We start from the raw sequence: 15,503 nt of genomic DNA, 5'->3' as shown, positions 1-15,503 counted from the left end.
GCATTCCCCCCCGCCCCAAGGAAGCCACTTCCCGTGTCCACCCACAGGTGAAAGCGGGATTTTTGAACGGTGGGAGAAAGAATGCAGACTTGATGCTGTCTTTTAGGCAATTCATCTTTTATTGAGCATAAAAGTCCATAAGTGAACCCTTTCCAGCTGCGACCCCTGTGTCGCCGTCCATCGCAGCCTCCTCGTGCTCCGCACGGACGCCACGGGGAAGGGACCGCCCTGACCGCGCTCCGCACCTGTGAAGGAGAGAAAAAGCATTTAAACAGCCGTTCCAACACCGGCCCTCCCGGGGCACCCCAGCACGGGGCTTATGGGAACATGGGTTTTACTCCCCACACACAGCCGTGGAGAATAAGCTTAATGTTCCTGATGCTGTGGGCGCCGTTATCTCACCCGGGGCCACGGCAGACCCCGAGTGACTTTCAGACCGCGCCAGGCGCTACCGCGGACACCAGAGCGCCTCCCTAGGCCGCTCTGCACACTTCACCCGGTCTGACCCAACCCCGGCTCAGGCAACGCCATGAAGAGCACCCAGCGGTGTGGTTTAAAGGCCAAAGGAGCCCATCAAGCGCACTAGCCCCAAACCCAGCCTCACTCGCCCCGGGTCTGCCGCGCAATGAGTGCGACGCGCGTGCGCACCCTTATATACGGGGAGCCGCGCACGTGCTGGCCCCGCACCCTGTATAACCAGCCGTAAGCCGCTTATTTGCCGCGTGGTGTGTTCTTTATTCAGCTCGTAGGGCTCGCACGGTAGGGCTGTGCTCTCGCGAGACTCCGCGCGCCATAAATAGCGGGCGGCGCAGCGGCGCGGCCTTCTATACTGAGACAACACGTAAGTGCGGCAGGGAGCGATGGCGGCGGGAGCGGCCCGGCCCCCCATCCGGGGCCATCCACGCCCCCCGGGACCCGCCAGGGCCAGCCTGACGCCTCGCTCTCTTCCAGCAAATGGCGGACGACGCCGGTGCTGCGGGAGGACCGGGAGCGGCCCGCGGGGGCTTCCGCGGTGGATTCGGGACGGGGCTGCGGGGCCGCGGGCGCGGCCGCGGGAGGGGCCGGGGCCGAGGCCGTGGGGCCCGCGGAGGCAAAGCCGAGGACAAGGAGGTGAGTCCCGAGGCCGTCCCGGTGCTGCCGCCCCCGAGGATGGGGCAGCAGAGCCAGGGTTCGGCGGGTGATGGCAGCGGGTGATTCATGGATTTCTTTGGCAGTGGATTCCTGTCACCAAACTTGGCCGCCTGGTTAAGGATATGAAGATCAAGTCTCTTGAGGAGATTTATCTTTTCTCACTTCCCATCAAGGTGAGTTGCTGTGGATGTGGAAGTGATGGGTCGTGGAGATGCTCTGAGGGCTGGAGCCAGGCTGGGAGAGCTGAGGGTGTTCACTTGGAGAAGAGAAGGCTCCAGGGAGACTTCAGAGCCCATTCCAGTGTCTAAAGGGGCTCCAGGAGAGCTGGAGAGGGACTGGGGCACGGGGTGGAGGGACAGGACAAGGGGGAATGGCTTCCCACTGCCAGAAGGCAGGGTTAGATGGGATATGGGGAAGGAATTATTTCCTATGAGGGTGAGGAGGCCCTGGCACAGGTTGCCCAGAGAAGCTGTGGCTGCCTCATCCCTGGAAGTGTCCAAGGCCAGGCTGGATGGGGCTTGGAGCAGGCTGGGATAGTCAAGGCGTCCCTGCCCATGGCAGGGGTGGAATGAGATGAACTTTTCGGGTTCTTCTCAACCCAAACTATTCAGGATTCCATGATTCCCATGTGCTCAGTGCCTGACTCTTGCAGGAGTCGGAGATCATCGATTTTTTCCTGGGCTCATCCCTGAAGGATGAGGTGCTCAAGATCATGCCTGTGCAGAAACAGACCCGTGCTGGGCAGCGCACCCGCTTCAAGGTAACCCTGCTCCTCTGCTTCCTCATGGTGAAACCTCTCGTCTGCTCTCTCCTGCATTATATTAGTTTCATTTCAATTGCTCCAAATCCCATTTTCTGTAGTAACCAGTAAATATTTGGCTATAAGAGCAGTTAGTAACTTATGAAGTGTATTAACTTCACAACCTCAGAGATATGTGCAGATATTCCTCGAAGCAGCACTGTCCCAAAAGTGGGACTGTAACACCCTTAAAAACCCTTTCAACCAAACTATTCTGAGCCTACAAAATTAGGTTATGCTTGCACAGCAGTGTTGGGTTTTCAGGAGAAGTTTTGGGTGTAAAGAGGGAATGCTGTTTGGAAATCATTAGGATTTCTGCCCAGTATGAGGCTGCAGCAGGGAATTGAATCCCAGTTCTTTAGCCTTGGCTGGTTTTGACTGAAGGATGAGCTCAGAGGGGAAAACGGGTTTCAGGAATGTGAGCTCTGGTGATCAAGGTGTGGTGTGAGCTGTGAGTTCCTGCTGAGTACACCCGTGGATTATCTTTGAGAATCCCAGTGGACTGTGCTATGCTAAGGGAGCTCCTGCACAGCTGCTATCAAACCTTCTCTTCCAACACAGGCGTTTGTGGCTATCGGGGACTACAACGGGCACGTGGGGCTGGGCGTGAAGTGCTCCAAGGAGGTGGCCACGGCCATCCGGGGGGCCATCATCCTGGCCAAGCTGTCCATCGTGCCCGTGCGCCGTGGCTACTGGGGCAACAAGATCGGGAAGCCGCACACTGTGCCCTGCAAGGTGAGGGTCCCACGGGGCTGCAGTTCCTGGGGGCTGTGCCGGGGGGTGTCCGGGAGCCTGACCCGCTGTGTCCGTGCAGGTCACCGGGCGCTGCGGCTCCGTCCTGGTGCGCCTGATCCCGGCTCCGCGCGGCACCGGGATCGTGTCCGCCCCCGTGCCCAAGAAGCTGCTGATGATGGCTGGGATTGACGACTGCTACACCTCGGCACGGGGCTGCACCGCCACCCTTGGCAACTTCGGTGAGTGTGGAGTCACTCGGAGCTCGGGGCCATTCTTGTCCCTGATGGGGACAGAAAACCTGCCTTTCCACAGTATTTTAATCTGTGTTGAATAAAAACTGCCAGCAGGGGAGCACAAGCCAAGGCTTCTGCTGACAGGGCAGGTTCATCCTGTTGCAGGTGATCCTCAAGTTCTGTACAATTACAGAAAGCTGGGGTTTATCCTGTGCTGGTCCTGAATCATCTCCCAATCTGCGCGATTGCACTTGTGTCCCGTAGTGTAATTGTCGTAACTGGAGAGAGAGAGAAACCCAAGTTTTGTGTGTTCACCAGAGAGACCCCGGCCGTGGTCTCCCTGTCCTTGCAAAATCTTACATTTTTGGAGCTGTGGGGTGTTTTTGGGGCTGTGGGTGGGACTGGTGAGCAAGGTCTGCAGCAGTGACGGGCCGTATGTGACACTTCTCTGCAGCCAAAGCCACCTTCGATGCCATCTCCAAAACCTACAGTTACCTGACTCCCGACCTCTGGAAAGAGACTGTCTTCACCAAGTCTCCTTACCAGGTAACAGCATTTTGGCAACTTTCTCAAATCTTACCCTTCCTGCCCCTAAAATTCAGGTTCTTGTACCCAAAAAATGGGTAGTTATAATGAGACAGGTAATAGTTTAAGTCTGAGCCGGCTGCCAGGTTGTGATTTTTAAGCACCTTAGTTTTGAGTAATAATTGAAAGTGGGATTCCATGGACAAAGAGTAAAGCTGTGGAATGTTAGTTAAGTTGAACTACCCCAGCCCCACCTACACACCTGGTGCAGGGGTTTAAGGGGTGGGAAGTGGTGCTGAGGAACCTCTGAGAGTGGATTAAGGAAATAAAGCAGTGTTCATGTACTTTTTGCAGGAGTTCACTGATCATCTGGCCAAGACCCACACGAGAGTGTCAGTGCAGAGGACCCAGGCAGCTGCTGTGGCCACAACTTAAGTGGGTTTTGTACAAGAATAAAGTGATCAGTGAACAAGGACGTGTGGTTGGTGTGATGGGGGGTCGGTGCACGGGGCAGGTGTGGTAAACCATGGAATGGGTTGGGAAGGACCTGAAAGCTCATCCCGCTCCACCCCCTGCCATGGGCAGGAACACCCTCCACTGTCCCAGGTTGCTCCAGGCCCTGTCCAACCTGGCCTTGGACACTTCCAGGGGCACATCACCTTTACCCAGACTGAGGGAATTCTTGGCCAGGGCTGTGCAGAGCAGCACAGTGTTTCTGGTGGCTTATGGAGAAGGAAAGGTCCAGAAGGCAAATCCCAGTTCTGGCAGCCTGGGGTGCCTAAGTTTAGGGCTTTGCAAGAGCTCTTCAAAGAATGAATCCAGATCCCAATTGTAGAGATGCCTGGGCTGCACGTTTATTGTGGAGGCACCAGAGGTCAAGGATGCCACATGCACTTGGGTTCCAGCACCATGGAGTGAGGGGGAACCGTTTCAGCTCTACTGAGATGCCTTTGCTTGTGCTGCTTTCCTCTCTTCCATCATCCTGTGCTTCTGCTTCATCAGGCACGTCCGTGCATTCCCATGGTAACCCAGATCACCGTCTAGAAAGACAGGAAATGTCTGAGCAGTGCATCCCATAAGCCTGTGTTCCATGTGAAGTCTGGGATGTGTGAAACCCCCCTTTCCTGGGTTTGAGACTCCTTTCCCTGAATTTCAGACCCCCGTTCCCTGTATGCTGTTCCCATACTCACATCTGTCCTGGTAGGCCTTGGTGACCTGTTTCAGCAGCTCCACCTCCTTAGCACAGTTCTGGAACTGGTTGGGTCCTTCCCTCTGGTTGCACGCACTCAGCCTTTCCCGGACTATCTCCACGATTTCCTGATCAACCAACCTGCAGGAAAGGTGGCAATGAGTGTAACAGCAGCCAAGAGATGACAGAAAAGCTGAACCAAGAGGTGAGGATACCCTGTGGAATGTCAGCACTGGGTTTTTAAGGATCATGGTCCCTTATGCCACCCTGCCCAGGGACAGCAGGATTGTGAGGTGGGTAATGTGTAATGGAGTGGGCAGGAGATGCAGCTCCCAGGGCTGAGTGCCCAGAGCTGTGACCTCGCCTGGGGACAGCACAGGGACAGCCGTACCTGTCCCTCCTCCACTGACACTCAGCCTCGAAGAAGCACAGGTAGTCGCCCTCCAGGCACTCGCTCAGGTCAGGCACGCGGCGGAACTTCTGGTGATAGTAATAGGTCTTGTTCTTGGCTTGCTGCCGCTCGATCCACTCTGGGGGGACAGCCTGGTCAGACACTCCAGCCCCACATTCTGAGGGGCAGCACAGCCCCAGCACCTGCCCCAGCCTGGTGTTGCCTTTTTGGGCAGCAGCAGGTCCGTGTCTGCATCCAGCTCATGTGCCCACCTGTGTGTCCCTCTGTCTCTGCCGTGTCCCACGTCCCTGTGTCTGTCCTGTCCATGCTGTAGTCTTGTCTGTGTCCCTGTGTCCCCATGTCCCTGCACTTCTCCCATTGTCCGTACTGTGTCCTATGCCCCTGCGTCCCAGTGTCCGTGCTGTCCCCGGTGCTGCCCCTTCCCTCTGCCCGTGCTGTGTTACTGTCTGTGCCAGTGTCCCTGTGCCCTTGTGGGTCCCATCTCCCTGTCCCTGTGCCCGTGCCCTCACGCCTGTGCCCCGGTGTGCCTGTCCCGGTGTGCCCGTCCCCACGTCGCAGCCCAGCTCCCGCGGGGGGCTGTCCCGCCCCGCCGGTACCTCGGACGAAGGTGACGGGCGCGTCAATGACATAGGTGAAGAAGGTCTGCACGAAGGTGAGGGGGTTGGGCGCCGATGTGGTCCTATCGGCGACGGGGGTGCGGGTCGGCGGCACCTTGTACGCCTCCCAGTCGTGGTCCTCCGGCATCGCGGCGGCGGCAGCGGGGGCAGCGAGGACGGGAGAAGATGGCGGCGGGATCGGCGGCGGGGAGGGGGGGGGCGGGAAAATGGCGGCGGCCCCCGAGGGGGCGGGAGCGCGGGAAGATGGCGGCGGCCCCGGGGCGCGCTGGGAGCTGTAGTCCCTATGTCCCTCCTGCCTCACGGGATCCCAGAATCCCGGGATGGGCCGATTTGGAAGGGACCGCAGTGTGTCCCGTCTGGTCCCACCTCCCTGCTCCGGCAGGGTCACCCCAGAGCACAGGGAGCAGCATTGTGTCCAGGCGGTTCTGGAATATCTCTGGAATGCACCCCAGGATTGGCCACACAGCACAGCCAGACCGTCCTCAGTGGGACTCCTGATGACCCCAGGATGCATGGCAGGGATATTGGGAAGAAACTCTTCCCTGTGAGGGTGGGGAGGCCCTGGCACAGGTTGCCCAGAGAAGCTGTGGCTGTCCCATCCCTGGAAGTGTCCAAGGCCAGGTTGGACGGGGCTTGGAGTAACCTGGGCTAGTGGAAGGTGTCCCTGCCCATGGCAGGGGGTGGAATGGGATGAGCTTTAAAGTCCCTTCCAACTCAAACCATTCTGTGATTCCAAGTTCTATTGCCTCAGTCTCTTTTCCAGTCACAAAGCCTTTCTTGCCTGGGCTGGTGGAGGGATTTTCAGTCCGAGCTGGGGGTGCCTGGAGCAGATGTTCGCAGCTGTGGGTGTCCAGTACCCGGGAGGAAACTGGCCTAATTCCTGCCATTCCCGTTCGAGCTGTTCAGGAGGGAGAAATGTAAACTGAGACAGCAGCAATTGACCTTTATCACTCCACAACTGTCATGTCCAACCTGCCAGCTTGGCCAGGAATGAAATGAATATCACAGCGGGTGAAGCGAGCGGCTAAATTTGTGTCTTCAGACTGATAACCATCTTAAGTATTAATCTGGGGAGGCACTTACTGACAGCCTCTTTCTGCTGCTGCCCCGGGCTGAAGACGTCCCATGGTCGGTACAGCTCTGCTGCTGTTGCTTTTGTGCAGAGCAGGGCTGGGTTATGGTCATGGAAGTGCTGCTGGAATGGGGTCAAACTCCTGGTAGTTCCACTTAGGCTGGAAAATAAGCTTGGTAGAAAGCGCAGCCAGGTGCTAGGACTGATCTTAGCAAGGAGGGAGCTGCAGTGGGTGCAGGACTAACCCTTTGCTGCTTGGGCTGACCCCCAATTCCCTGCCCTGAAACCAGTTGTGTGAGAACTTGTCCGTGCTGCTTTCTCTCTGCATGACCTTGTGATTGGGGTTTATAGATTTGTCTCTTCTAATTTGTTTTTCAAGGTGCATTTTGAACCTGTACGTGTTCCTGTCACCAATTCCTTTGGGCATCCTTTCCCATTTTTTTCTAATCCTTGGTTGTGCTTGTTTGGTGCCATTTGCCTTCATGACATGATGCCCAGGAATGCCAGGCAGGCCCTTTTGGTGCTGCAGGATACAAAATAAGTTGTTATAATTAAGAGCACAGAAGGACAGGCCTAATAAGGAATATATTTCTCCTTCAAAGCCCTCAAGCAAAGCAGAAGGAGAGAGATCATGTTAAATTTTTTAATTTAATTGGCAGAATTTGTCCAGAAACTTAGTAAATTCAAACTGAGTAAGTTCAGATTAGATATTGGGAAGAAATTCTTCCCTGTGAGAGTGGTGAGGCCCTGGTACAGGTTGCCCAGAGAAGCTGTGGCTGCTCCTGGATCCCTGGAAGTGTCCAAGGCCAGTTGGACAGGGCTCGGAGCAGCCTGGTCCAGTGGAAGGAGTCAGGGTTGGAACTGGATGAGCTTCAGTGTCCCTTCCAATCCAAACCATTCCACGACTCTACAAAATTCTTCCATGCACACGATGGAAGCTTGAACAAAATCCCATCCTGTTATGAGTTTTTGGAATGGGAAAATGCTGGAATCCAGGAAGAGCCCAGAATCCCTGCAGCATTCCCATGTTAAAGGGAAGACTTTCTGTTGGGATTTTTGTTGTTTTTCCCATTGTCCCATTTTCTGGGACCCGAGGGTGAAGCTGATCTTTGCTGTTCCTCCCCGCAGTCCCACCGCAAGTTCTCTGCTCCCAGGCACGGCCACCTGGGCTTCCTCCCCCACAAGAGGAGCCGCCGGCACCGCGGGAAGGTGAAGGCATGGCCCAAGGATGATCCCAGCAAACCAGTCCACCTGACTGCTTTCCTGGGCTACAAGGCTGGAATGACACACACTGTGCGGGAGGTGCACAGGCCTGGGCTCAGTAAGGCTTGGCTGGAGGAGGCAGGAGCCACATCCAGGAGGGAATAGAGGGAACCCTTGTTGGTGGGAATCTCCTGGGAAAGGGGTGGTGGAGAACACAGCTTCCAGGTTATGTCCTGGATACTCAAATCCTGGACGGTCAAAAGCCACCTCAGCATGAGCTGAGTGGTGGGGGGCAGTCCTGGAAATGCCCTCACTGGGATGGTGAGGGTTGGTCTGGGAGATGGGAAGGCTGGGACTGGCTGTGAGACCAAACATCACCTTGCCCCCCGTGCTCGCTGTGACAGCCTGCCCACAAATCCCCAAGGGAATGCCCTGATCCCAGATGGTGCTGAGCACCACTTCCCTTTGCTGCCTTGCAGAGGTCTCCAAGCGGGAGGAGGTGGAGGCCGTGACCATCATCGAGACCCCCCCGATGGTGGTGGTGGGGGTCGTGGGCTACATCGAAACACCCAAGGGCCTGAGGAACTTCAAGACTGTCTTTGCTGAGCACATCAGCGACGAGTGTCGGCGGCGCTTCTACAAGAACTGGTACCTGCTCCCAGCAAGGGTCATCAACAGGGGAAGGGGCTGCCCAGGGAGGTGGGGGAGTCCCCATCCCTGGAATGTGGCACTCAGTGCTCTGGGCTGGGGGACAAGGTGGAGGCCAGTTGGACTCAGTGGTCTTGGAGGGCTTTTCCAACCTCAGTGATTCTGGGATTCCCAGACTTGGGGTGTTCCTGGGGGCCTGCATGTGAGGGGTCCCTTTCAAGATTTCCACAGGCTCAGCTCCTGGTGGAGTGGAACTGCTGCTTATTTAGTCATGCACAGAGACACTGCAAACAGCTTGGTGCTGGGGATCAGCATATGTGTATGTAAATTTATTCTAATAGTCAGACGAAGTTAGCTCTCTCCACAATATCATGTGGCAGGTTCCTTTTCCCTCAGGCAGGTTGGGCTCATCTCCTCTCCAGTTAACTGGGATGCTTGAGCTGAGGCAGCAAATGGAGCAAAACCAGATTTGTCAGAGGGGAAAGTCAAGGCAGAATGTAGCCCCTGGGCCTCATAAACACCAACACCCCAAATCACCTCCAGCAGAGAGGAAAATGGAAACACGAATTTTCTTGCTGTGGGAATTGTGTCTCCTACAAGGGTGCCATGGAGACCCACCCACCACATGCCTCTGATCCCTGTTTTCTCCTGTCAGCTCTTTTCATGGCCCGTTCACTTTCCTCTTCCCACCCCAAAGCCCCTGACAGTCAGGTGGGGTTCAGGTACCCACAGGTACCTTGTGCCTCCAGGGAAGTGCCTGGCCTGTTTTGTGATTGTAGGAATCTCCTGTAACAGTGCCATGGAGACCCACCCACCACAAGCCCTTGATCCCTGTTTCCTCCTGTCTCTGATTTTGCGCCTGTACTCTGATGGCGCCGAGCCAGTCAGTGGGAGACAACTGGGTTCCTCATGCAGAAAGGTTTCAGTTCCCCTTGGATGAGCCCTTTTCACAGCTCATTACCCACTTTCCTCTTCCCACCTCAAGGCCCTGCCAGTCAGGTGAGGTTCAGGGACCCACAGGTACCCTGTGGCTCCGAGGAGGTGCCTGGCAAGATGAGCTGTCCCCCCTCGGTGCTGTCTCGGGGTGCACGAGCCCTTCATCAGCTCTGCTGGATGTTAAAACACTTCTGTCATAGGCACAAGAGCAAGAAGAAGGCGTTCACCAAGTACTGCAAGAAATGGCAGGATGAGGCTGGGAAAAGGCAGCTGGAGAAGGATTTTGCAGCGATGAAGAAGTACTGCAAGGTCATCCGTGTCATTATGCACACACAGGTCAGGGCCTTCCCCTGGAGTGGGCAAGGGGGGCTCAGGGTCTTCCTCAGCTCCAGAGTGTGGTGAGGGCCTGGAGATGGGATTGGGGGGGGGGGTGGTGGGGTCACAGGAGACCGAGTGGGCAGAGGGTGTGAGATGGGATGTGCAGGTGATGGGAGGTGCTGGCTGAGCTTCCCAGCTGCCTCCTGACCTCCCTGTCCCCTTGAGCTGGGCTCAGCAGAGCTCCCTGCTCCAGGTTTGCTTCAGGAGTGTGGTTTGGGCACTCTGGGGACCCCACACACCCATGGAGGAGAGCAGGAGGAGGGCAGAGCCCGGGCAGGTGCTGAGCCCTGTGTCAGCAAGGGACCTCAGGCCCCATGATCACCTCAATTTAGCAACTGGTGTCAAATGTTTTGGGCAAAAATAACCGCACTGGCAGGCACAGCTTTGCCAGATGCTGATTGCTGGATACACAGGGTCCCATTTTCATGCTGATCCCTGGATTTAAGGGCTGCTTTGGTGTCTAGGGGAGAGCTAAGCTGGCTCAAGGCTTCATTTGAGGCTGGCACAGACCCTCAGTGTCCCACTGGGGTGGTTTGGCAAAGGGGTTTGTACAGGGAGCTGGGACTGGGAGAGAGTGGAGGCAGCTCTTGGTGGGAACTAGAAATAACTGCCCAGTCTGGAAGCAGAGGAGGAGCAGGACCAAAGGAGAGGTGCTGGCTCAGACTTGGAGCACAGAGCTGCTTCCAGGCTGGTCACAGTGTCCAGCCTCAGGCCCTGCTCTGCTGATGGGCTCCTTTCCCATAGCTGTTACTCCTGTGCTTAACTCCTGTAGCAGGATGGTGTTGACCTCTCCCTGTGCTCCTGGGAGAGAGGGTGTGCCCCAGCTCCTGCCTGGCCTGGCACTGGGAGATGGGGTAGGACAAGGACAAGGAATTGGCTCCGAGGGGTCCCAGATCTAAAGGCCTGCTGACCCAGGGCTCTGGCTGCTGTGAAAGGGGGTGAAGGGGCGGCTCTGCTCCCCCCTGTGCCCCTCGCAGGCCATGAGTGACTCAGCCCTGCCTGTATGTTTGTGCCTGGGGGACGAGGGGAAGGTTTCTCCCTAAATGCCGGTGTGGTGCAGATGAAGCTGCTCCCGCTGCGGCAGAAGAAGGCCCACGTGATGGAGATCCAGCTGAACGGGGGCACGGTGGCCGAGAAGGTCGACTGGGTGCGTGAGAGGCTGGAGAAGCAGATCTCTGTGCACAGTGTCTTCAGCCAGAACGAGATGATCGATGTCATTGGCGTGACCAAGGGCCACGGCATGAAAGGTACAGAGCAGGGAGAGCCTTGCCAGGGGTTTGGGTCTGTCCTCATGTGACACTGCCCCTGGGGTGGTTTGGGGGGAGGAGAGTGTTAACCACACTGAGAACTCCCCAGGTTGTTGCACAGGAAGTAGCAAAGAGCCTCTGGATCTCAAGCCTGACATACAGTTCTGTTGTAGCAGAACTTGATTTCCTTAATCTCAGGGATTCCAGCGAGGGCAAAGTGCAACAGGGGCACCGCTGATGTAGATACAAAAGAGCTGACCAGGTAACTTCTGATGGAAAGATTTTCTCTGAGATTAGGGCCATTAAAGACCATGTTGTCTGCTCTGCTCAGAGTCCTCCCAGGAGGCTCAGAGGCACCATCAGCACATAAATGAACCTGGGCTAGTGGAAGGTGGCCCTGCCCATGGCAGGGGGCTGGAATCGTGTGATCTCTAAGGTCCCTTCCCACCCAAACCATTTCAGGATTCTCTGACTCTCTGAACTCCTCCCCAGCCCCAGGTGTGCAGAGGTGTGGGTGTTCCTGTGTGTGTGCATGGAACACATCCCAGTCTGACCAGAGCCCTGGGAAGTGAGAGCAGAGCTGTGCTCCAGCCTGTCCCGCTGCTGAGAGCTCTTGGTCTCCCCCCAGCGCAGTCTCTGCAGGATGATGAGCCTCTCCCTCCCTCACATTCCCAGGGGTGACGAGCCGCTGGCACACCAAGAAGCTCCCCAGGAAGACACACAAGGGGCTGAGGAAGGTGGCCTGTATCGGGGCCTGGCACCCCGCCCGCGTGGGCTACTCCATCGCCCGCGCCGGCCAGAAGGGCTACCACCACCGCACCGAGATCAACAAGAAGGTACGGCCCAGGGGCTCCCTCTGACCACCACACACCTTCCTGCCTCCCATCCTGCCTCCATCCTTCTTTGTGTGGTGCCCTCAGTTCCCCCCAGGCTCCCCAGATGTTTCCTGAGAGATCTCCCTGTCTCTCCTGGTGCTTTTTCCCTGCTCGGGGGCACATCTTGGTGAACACCGGGTCGTCCCGTGATTCTTTGTGTGTGTTTCTGTCAGGGGCAGGAATGTCCCCTCCTCCGTTGCCTCTCTGTTCCCAGATTTACCGCATTGGCCATGGGATCCACGTGGAGGATGGCAAAGTGGTGAGGAACAATGCCTCCACCCACTATGATATCACGGAGAAGACCATCACACCTATGGTAAGGGCTGAGGGCTAACGGGGCTGTGACTGGCTCTGGCTCAGGAATCTGAGCCAGGGAAGTAATTCCTTGTTTGGAGACAGCTGTGTAGGAAATGATTTGAAGGAAATTCACTGTAAGAAATGCAGTGATTCCTTTCCTTATGTTTTGGACGTGGGAAATCATCCATGTGTGGTGTCTTTTCAGGCCCATTGGTAGGCCCTTGTGGCTGATAACTTGGGTGGGAAATGAGAACTTGGTTTTAAAAAAAAAAGAGAAGAAATCACATTAAAAATCTGGTAGTTAACAGAAAAATGTTTGTTACTTGGTTTAAAAATTCACGTTTGTGTAGTAAAAGCTGTTCACTTTGAGTCTGGCCAGCTCTGCTCTCGGTTGACCCACACTCTCCAGCGAAGGAAGCAGGTTCTGGTTCCCCAGCTCTTATTTGGTGAATCCAGCTGGGATAACTCAGTGTGGCTGACATGGTTCTGGTGGTCTAGTGGAAGGTGTCCCTGCCCATGGGTGAAACTGGGTGATCTTTAGGGTCCCTCCAACCCAAACCACTCCAGGATTCTGTGACTCCCAGCAGGCAACTCGAAGGGTGCAGAGTGCTGTCAGCTGGAAGGACTGTCAGGCACTGCATTCTTCTTCCCTAGAAAATGCCTCCTGTGGACAGGTGTGCTCCCACCCTGCTCTCCTGCCCTCCAACCTCTCTGCCTCTCCCCACAGGGTGGTTTCCCTCACTACGGGGAGGTCAACAATGACTTCCTCATGCTGAAGGGCTGCGTCGTGGGCACCAGGAAGCGTGTGCTCACCCTGAGGAAGGTGAGGGTGCCACAGTGCCGGGCAGGGACGGGCTGCAGCTCTCCAGGAACACATTCCCCACGTGGAGAATCCTCCAAATGCTGGGCAGGGGGATTGGTCAGATCCCTGGTGCTGTGTTGCAGAGGGCAACATGGCACATGAGTGTGGTGCTCAGACCACGGGCAGGCAGATGGTTTGTGGGGTGTGCGGGTGGGTGGAGTCTCTCTGGAGACAGAAGCCTCAAATCCCCGAGGGGCCCAGAAATGAAACCTTGGGCTGTGAGGAAACAAAAGAGCAGCTTTCACCTGCCACCTGAGCACCAGGGCACTGCTCTGAGAGCACAGATTTTCGTGGAGATATTTGTTTAAGGGCTATTCAAACCCTGTTCCAGCAGAGCAGAAGCCCTGCTTTTCTGTAACGATAATCCTGATGTGTTCTGACTCTCCTCCAGTCCCTCCTGGTGCACACAAGCCGCCGGGCTCATGAAGCCATCGAGCTCAAATTCATTGACACCACTTCCAAATTTGGCCACGGCCGCTTCCAGACCGCCCAGGAGAAGAGGGCTTTCATGGTGAGTTCCCTCTGGGCTGCCTCCAGCTCCTCATGGAGTTAAAGCAACTGACTGTCTTCAACCAAGCACCTTCTAGTGGAAGGTGTCCCTGCCCATGGCAGAGAGGTGGAACTGCATGAGTTTGAAGGTCCCTTCCAACCCAAACCATTCCAGGACTCGGTGATTCCATGATCTGCTTCTCTCTATAACAACAGGCAAATGAATGATTGAGGCTCTCTTGCATAAAGACAGCCATGAATTCAGTTCACACAGCAGAAATTATGCGAAGGAAGAACATGAGTGTTGTGTGAGTGATCCGAGACAACCCAACCAGCAAATAATAGACCATATGGTCAACCAGTTCCCATTCACCTTGGGAAGTTTTAAACAAGCAGTTAACTTGGCAGGCACTGCCTTGGCCATATGGTCCCTTTCACTTGGAATTGTGCACTGCTTTGATTTGTTTGGAATGATTTATAGCTTTAATGTTCTTAAGAGGGAAAAAGTGTGGGTCATGTTCAGGCACAAATTTGTGATTCTTTTGTCAGAAGCTTTCAAGAAGGCCAAGCAGTGTATTTTTCTTAAATACAGGGCAAAAAAGAAAAAAGATTAAATAATCCAAACCAAGCAGTTTCTTGAATAGCTTTGCAGCCTACACCAGAGTGCTGCAAGTCTGAACTGAAATGGTGGAAGCACTGAGTAAGCCAGGAGAGAGAGAAGGAGAAAGGAAAAGAAATGACTGCCTGGATCCCACGCAGATGTAAACTGGGTCTGGATCTGGCCTGTCAGCCAGAAATGCCATGTGAAGCTGGCTAAGCCTCCTTAGTGCTGGGAGGGGGATTGGTTTGACAGTGCCTTTGCAGAGCTCTTTAGAGGTTAAGCTGATTTCCTTCAGCTCAGTGTCAGGAGCCTGGTGTGTGTCACAGCAAGCCCTGAGCTGCTGTGGTGAGGATCTCAGGGGCAGCAGGAGGTTTCACCTGGGTGCAGCTCTTTTCTTTGCCATTTCCCCCTGTATATTGTGTGGTAAAACATCACATTTGGCTGGAATTTGAGGCACATAAGTAATCCCTGCTGTCTGCTCCTATAGGATTGATTTGTTCTGGGACAACCCCATTTTTTAGCCTCAGGCTCTGTTGAGTTGGATGCCAAGGAGCTGTGCCTTGAGCTGAGGGAGGTCTTGCCTCCTCCAAGGCTCAGGCAGCAGTTCAGCAGCTTTCCTACCATGGAAACACTGGAACACCTCCTGGAAAAACTCATCAGCCCAGTTCCTGGTCCCCTCCATGTTCCCTGACAGAGATCAGCCCCCTGGCTCAGGGCAGGTCACTCCTCGTGCTCTCTGGCTGCTCTGGTGCTGTCCAGAGAAACAAACCCTCTGTGCAAGGGCAATGATGCTCCTTTGCCAATTCCTGGAGCATGCTGGAGGCTCGGGGGGGCTGGTGAATGGTGGCACTGAGCCCCCAGCTGGGGAGCAGGGACCAGGAGCAGCCTGGCCCAGTAGAGCTGCATTTGTGCTCCCCACAGCCCAGATGCAGCTCTTCAGGCCAGGTTTGTCTGTCCCTAACTCCAAACTCTCCTCTCTGCTCCCTTCCAGGGCCCTCAGAAGAAACACCTGGTGAAGGAGAAGCCAAGTGTGCAGGAAGAGCTGTAAGGATGGATACAAGGCTGCCTGACTGGGCACTTCCAATAAAGGGGCTCCAAGCCATGCCTGCTCCCTGTCTTCCCTCTGGAGGGATGTCTTGCCTGTTTCCAGCAGGCAGGGATGGGAAAAGTGGCACTTGGAATTGGCCCATATGGACAGGGACTAACTGGGCCAGCCAAGTCTCTGCTCTGGCCTCTAGGTCCTCCCTTTCCTTT

The 15,503-nt window shown here is 55.6% G+C and overlaps 3 protein-coding genes, 1 long non-coding RNA gene and 2 other non-coding genes across 7 annotated transcripts; 3 read left to right on the top strand and 3 right to left on the bottom strand.

The window, feature by feature from the left end:
• Positions 1–100: 100 nt before the first annotated feature.
• LOC135423306 (uncharacterized) lies at positions 101–598 on the bottom strand. Its single transcript, XR_010434766.1, has 2 exons — positions 497–598; positions 101–245 (listed from the first exon to the last, which is right to left on the bottom strand). It is a non-coding gene; the product is annotated as an uncharacterized LOC135423306 (long non-coding RNA).
• LOC135423387 (small nucleolar RNA ACA64) lies at positions 316–440 on the bottom strand. The gene has a single exon (XR_010434799.1). It is a non-coding gene; the product is annotated as a small nucleolar RNA ACA64 (small nucleolar RNA).
• Positions 599–929: 331 nt separating the features above from the next.
• On the top strand, positions 930–3,898 carry RPS2 (ribosomal protein S2). Its single transcript, XM_064673397.1, has 7 exons — positions 930–1,110; positions 1,215–1,304; positions 1,784–1,891; positions 2,492–2,665; positions 2,745–2,904; positions 3,353–3,444; positions 3,778–3,898. The coding sequence occupies exons 1-7, from the start codon at positions 955–957 to the stop codon at positions 3,856–3,858; spliced, it is 861 nt and encodes a 286-aa protein (XP_064529467.1). The 5' UTR covers positions 930–954; the 3' UTR covers positions 3,859–3,898.
• On the top strand, positions 3,125–3,262 carry LOC135423386 (small nucleolar RNA SNORA64/SNORA10 family). The gene has a single exon (XR_010434798.1). It is a non-coding gene; the product is annotated as a small nucleolar RNA SNORA64/SNORA10 family (small nucleolar RNA).
• A 354-nt stretch (positions 3,899–4,252) lies between the features above and the next one.
• NDUFB10 (NADH:ubiquinone oxidoreductase subunit B10) lies at positions 4,253–5,856 on the bottom strand. Its single transcript, XM_064673395.1, has 4 exons — positions 5,621–5,856; positions 5,004–5,142; positions 4,614–4,753; positions 4,253–4,463 (listed from the first exon to the last, which is right to left on the bottom strand). The coding sequence occupies exons 1-4, from the start codon at positions 5,766–5,768 to the stop codon at positions 4,360–4,362; spliced, it is 531 nt and encodes a 176-aa protein (XP_064529465.1). The 5' UTR covers positions 5,769–5,856; the 3' UTR covers positions 4,253–4,359.
• On the top strand, positions 4,695–15,351 carry RPL3L (ribosomal protein L3 like). Of its 2 annotated transcripts, none has more exons than XM_064673393.1 (10): positions 4,695–4,817; positions 7,842–8,034; positions 8,396–8,564; positions 9,701–9,836; positions 10,939–11,125; positions 11,801–11,961; positions 12,215–12,316; positions 13,025–13,120; positions 13,551–13,670; positions 15,241–15,351. In XM_064673393.1, the coding sequence occupies exons 1-10, from the start codon at positions 4,794–4,796 to the stop codon at positions 15,295–15,297; spliced, it is 1,245 nt and encodes a 414-aa protein (XP_064529463.1). In that variant the 5' UTR covers positions 4,695–4,793; the 3' UTR covers positions 15,298–15,351. The 2 variants fall into 2 exon arrangements, with proteins under 2 accessions (XP_064529463.1, XP_064529464.1); XM_064673394.1 differs by lacking the exon at positions 4,695–4,817 and adding an exon at positions 6,661–6,769.
• The last annotated feature ends 152 nt before the right edge of the window (positions 15,352–15,503 follow it).

The sequence above is a fragment of the Pseudopipra pipra genome, chromosome 16 (genome assembly GCF_036250125.1).
Source record: "Pseudopipra pipra isolate bDixPip1 chromosome 16, bDixPip1.hap1, whole genome shotgun sequence".
NCBI lineage: Eukaryota > Metazoa > Chordata > Aves > Passeriformes > Pipridae > Pseudopipra > Pseudopipra pipra.
This window is presented reverse-complemented; position numbering and strand designations above follow the sequence as displayed.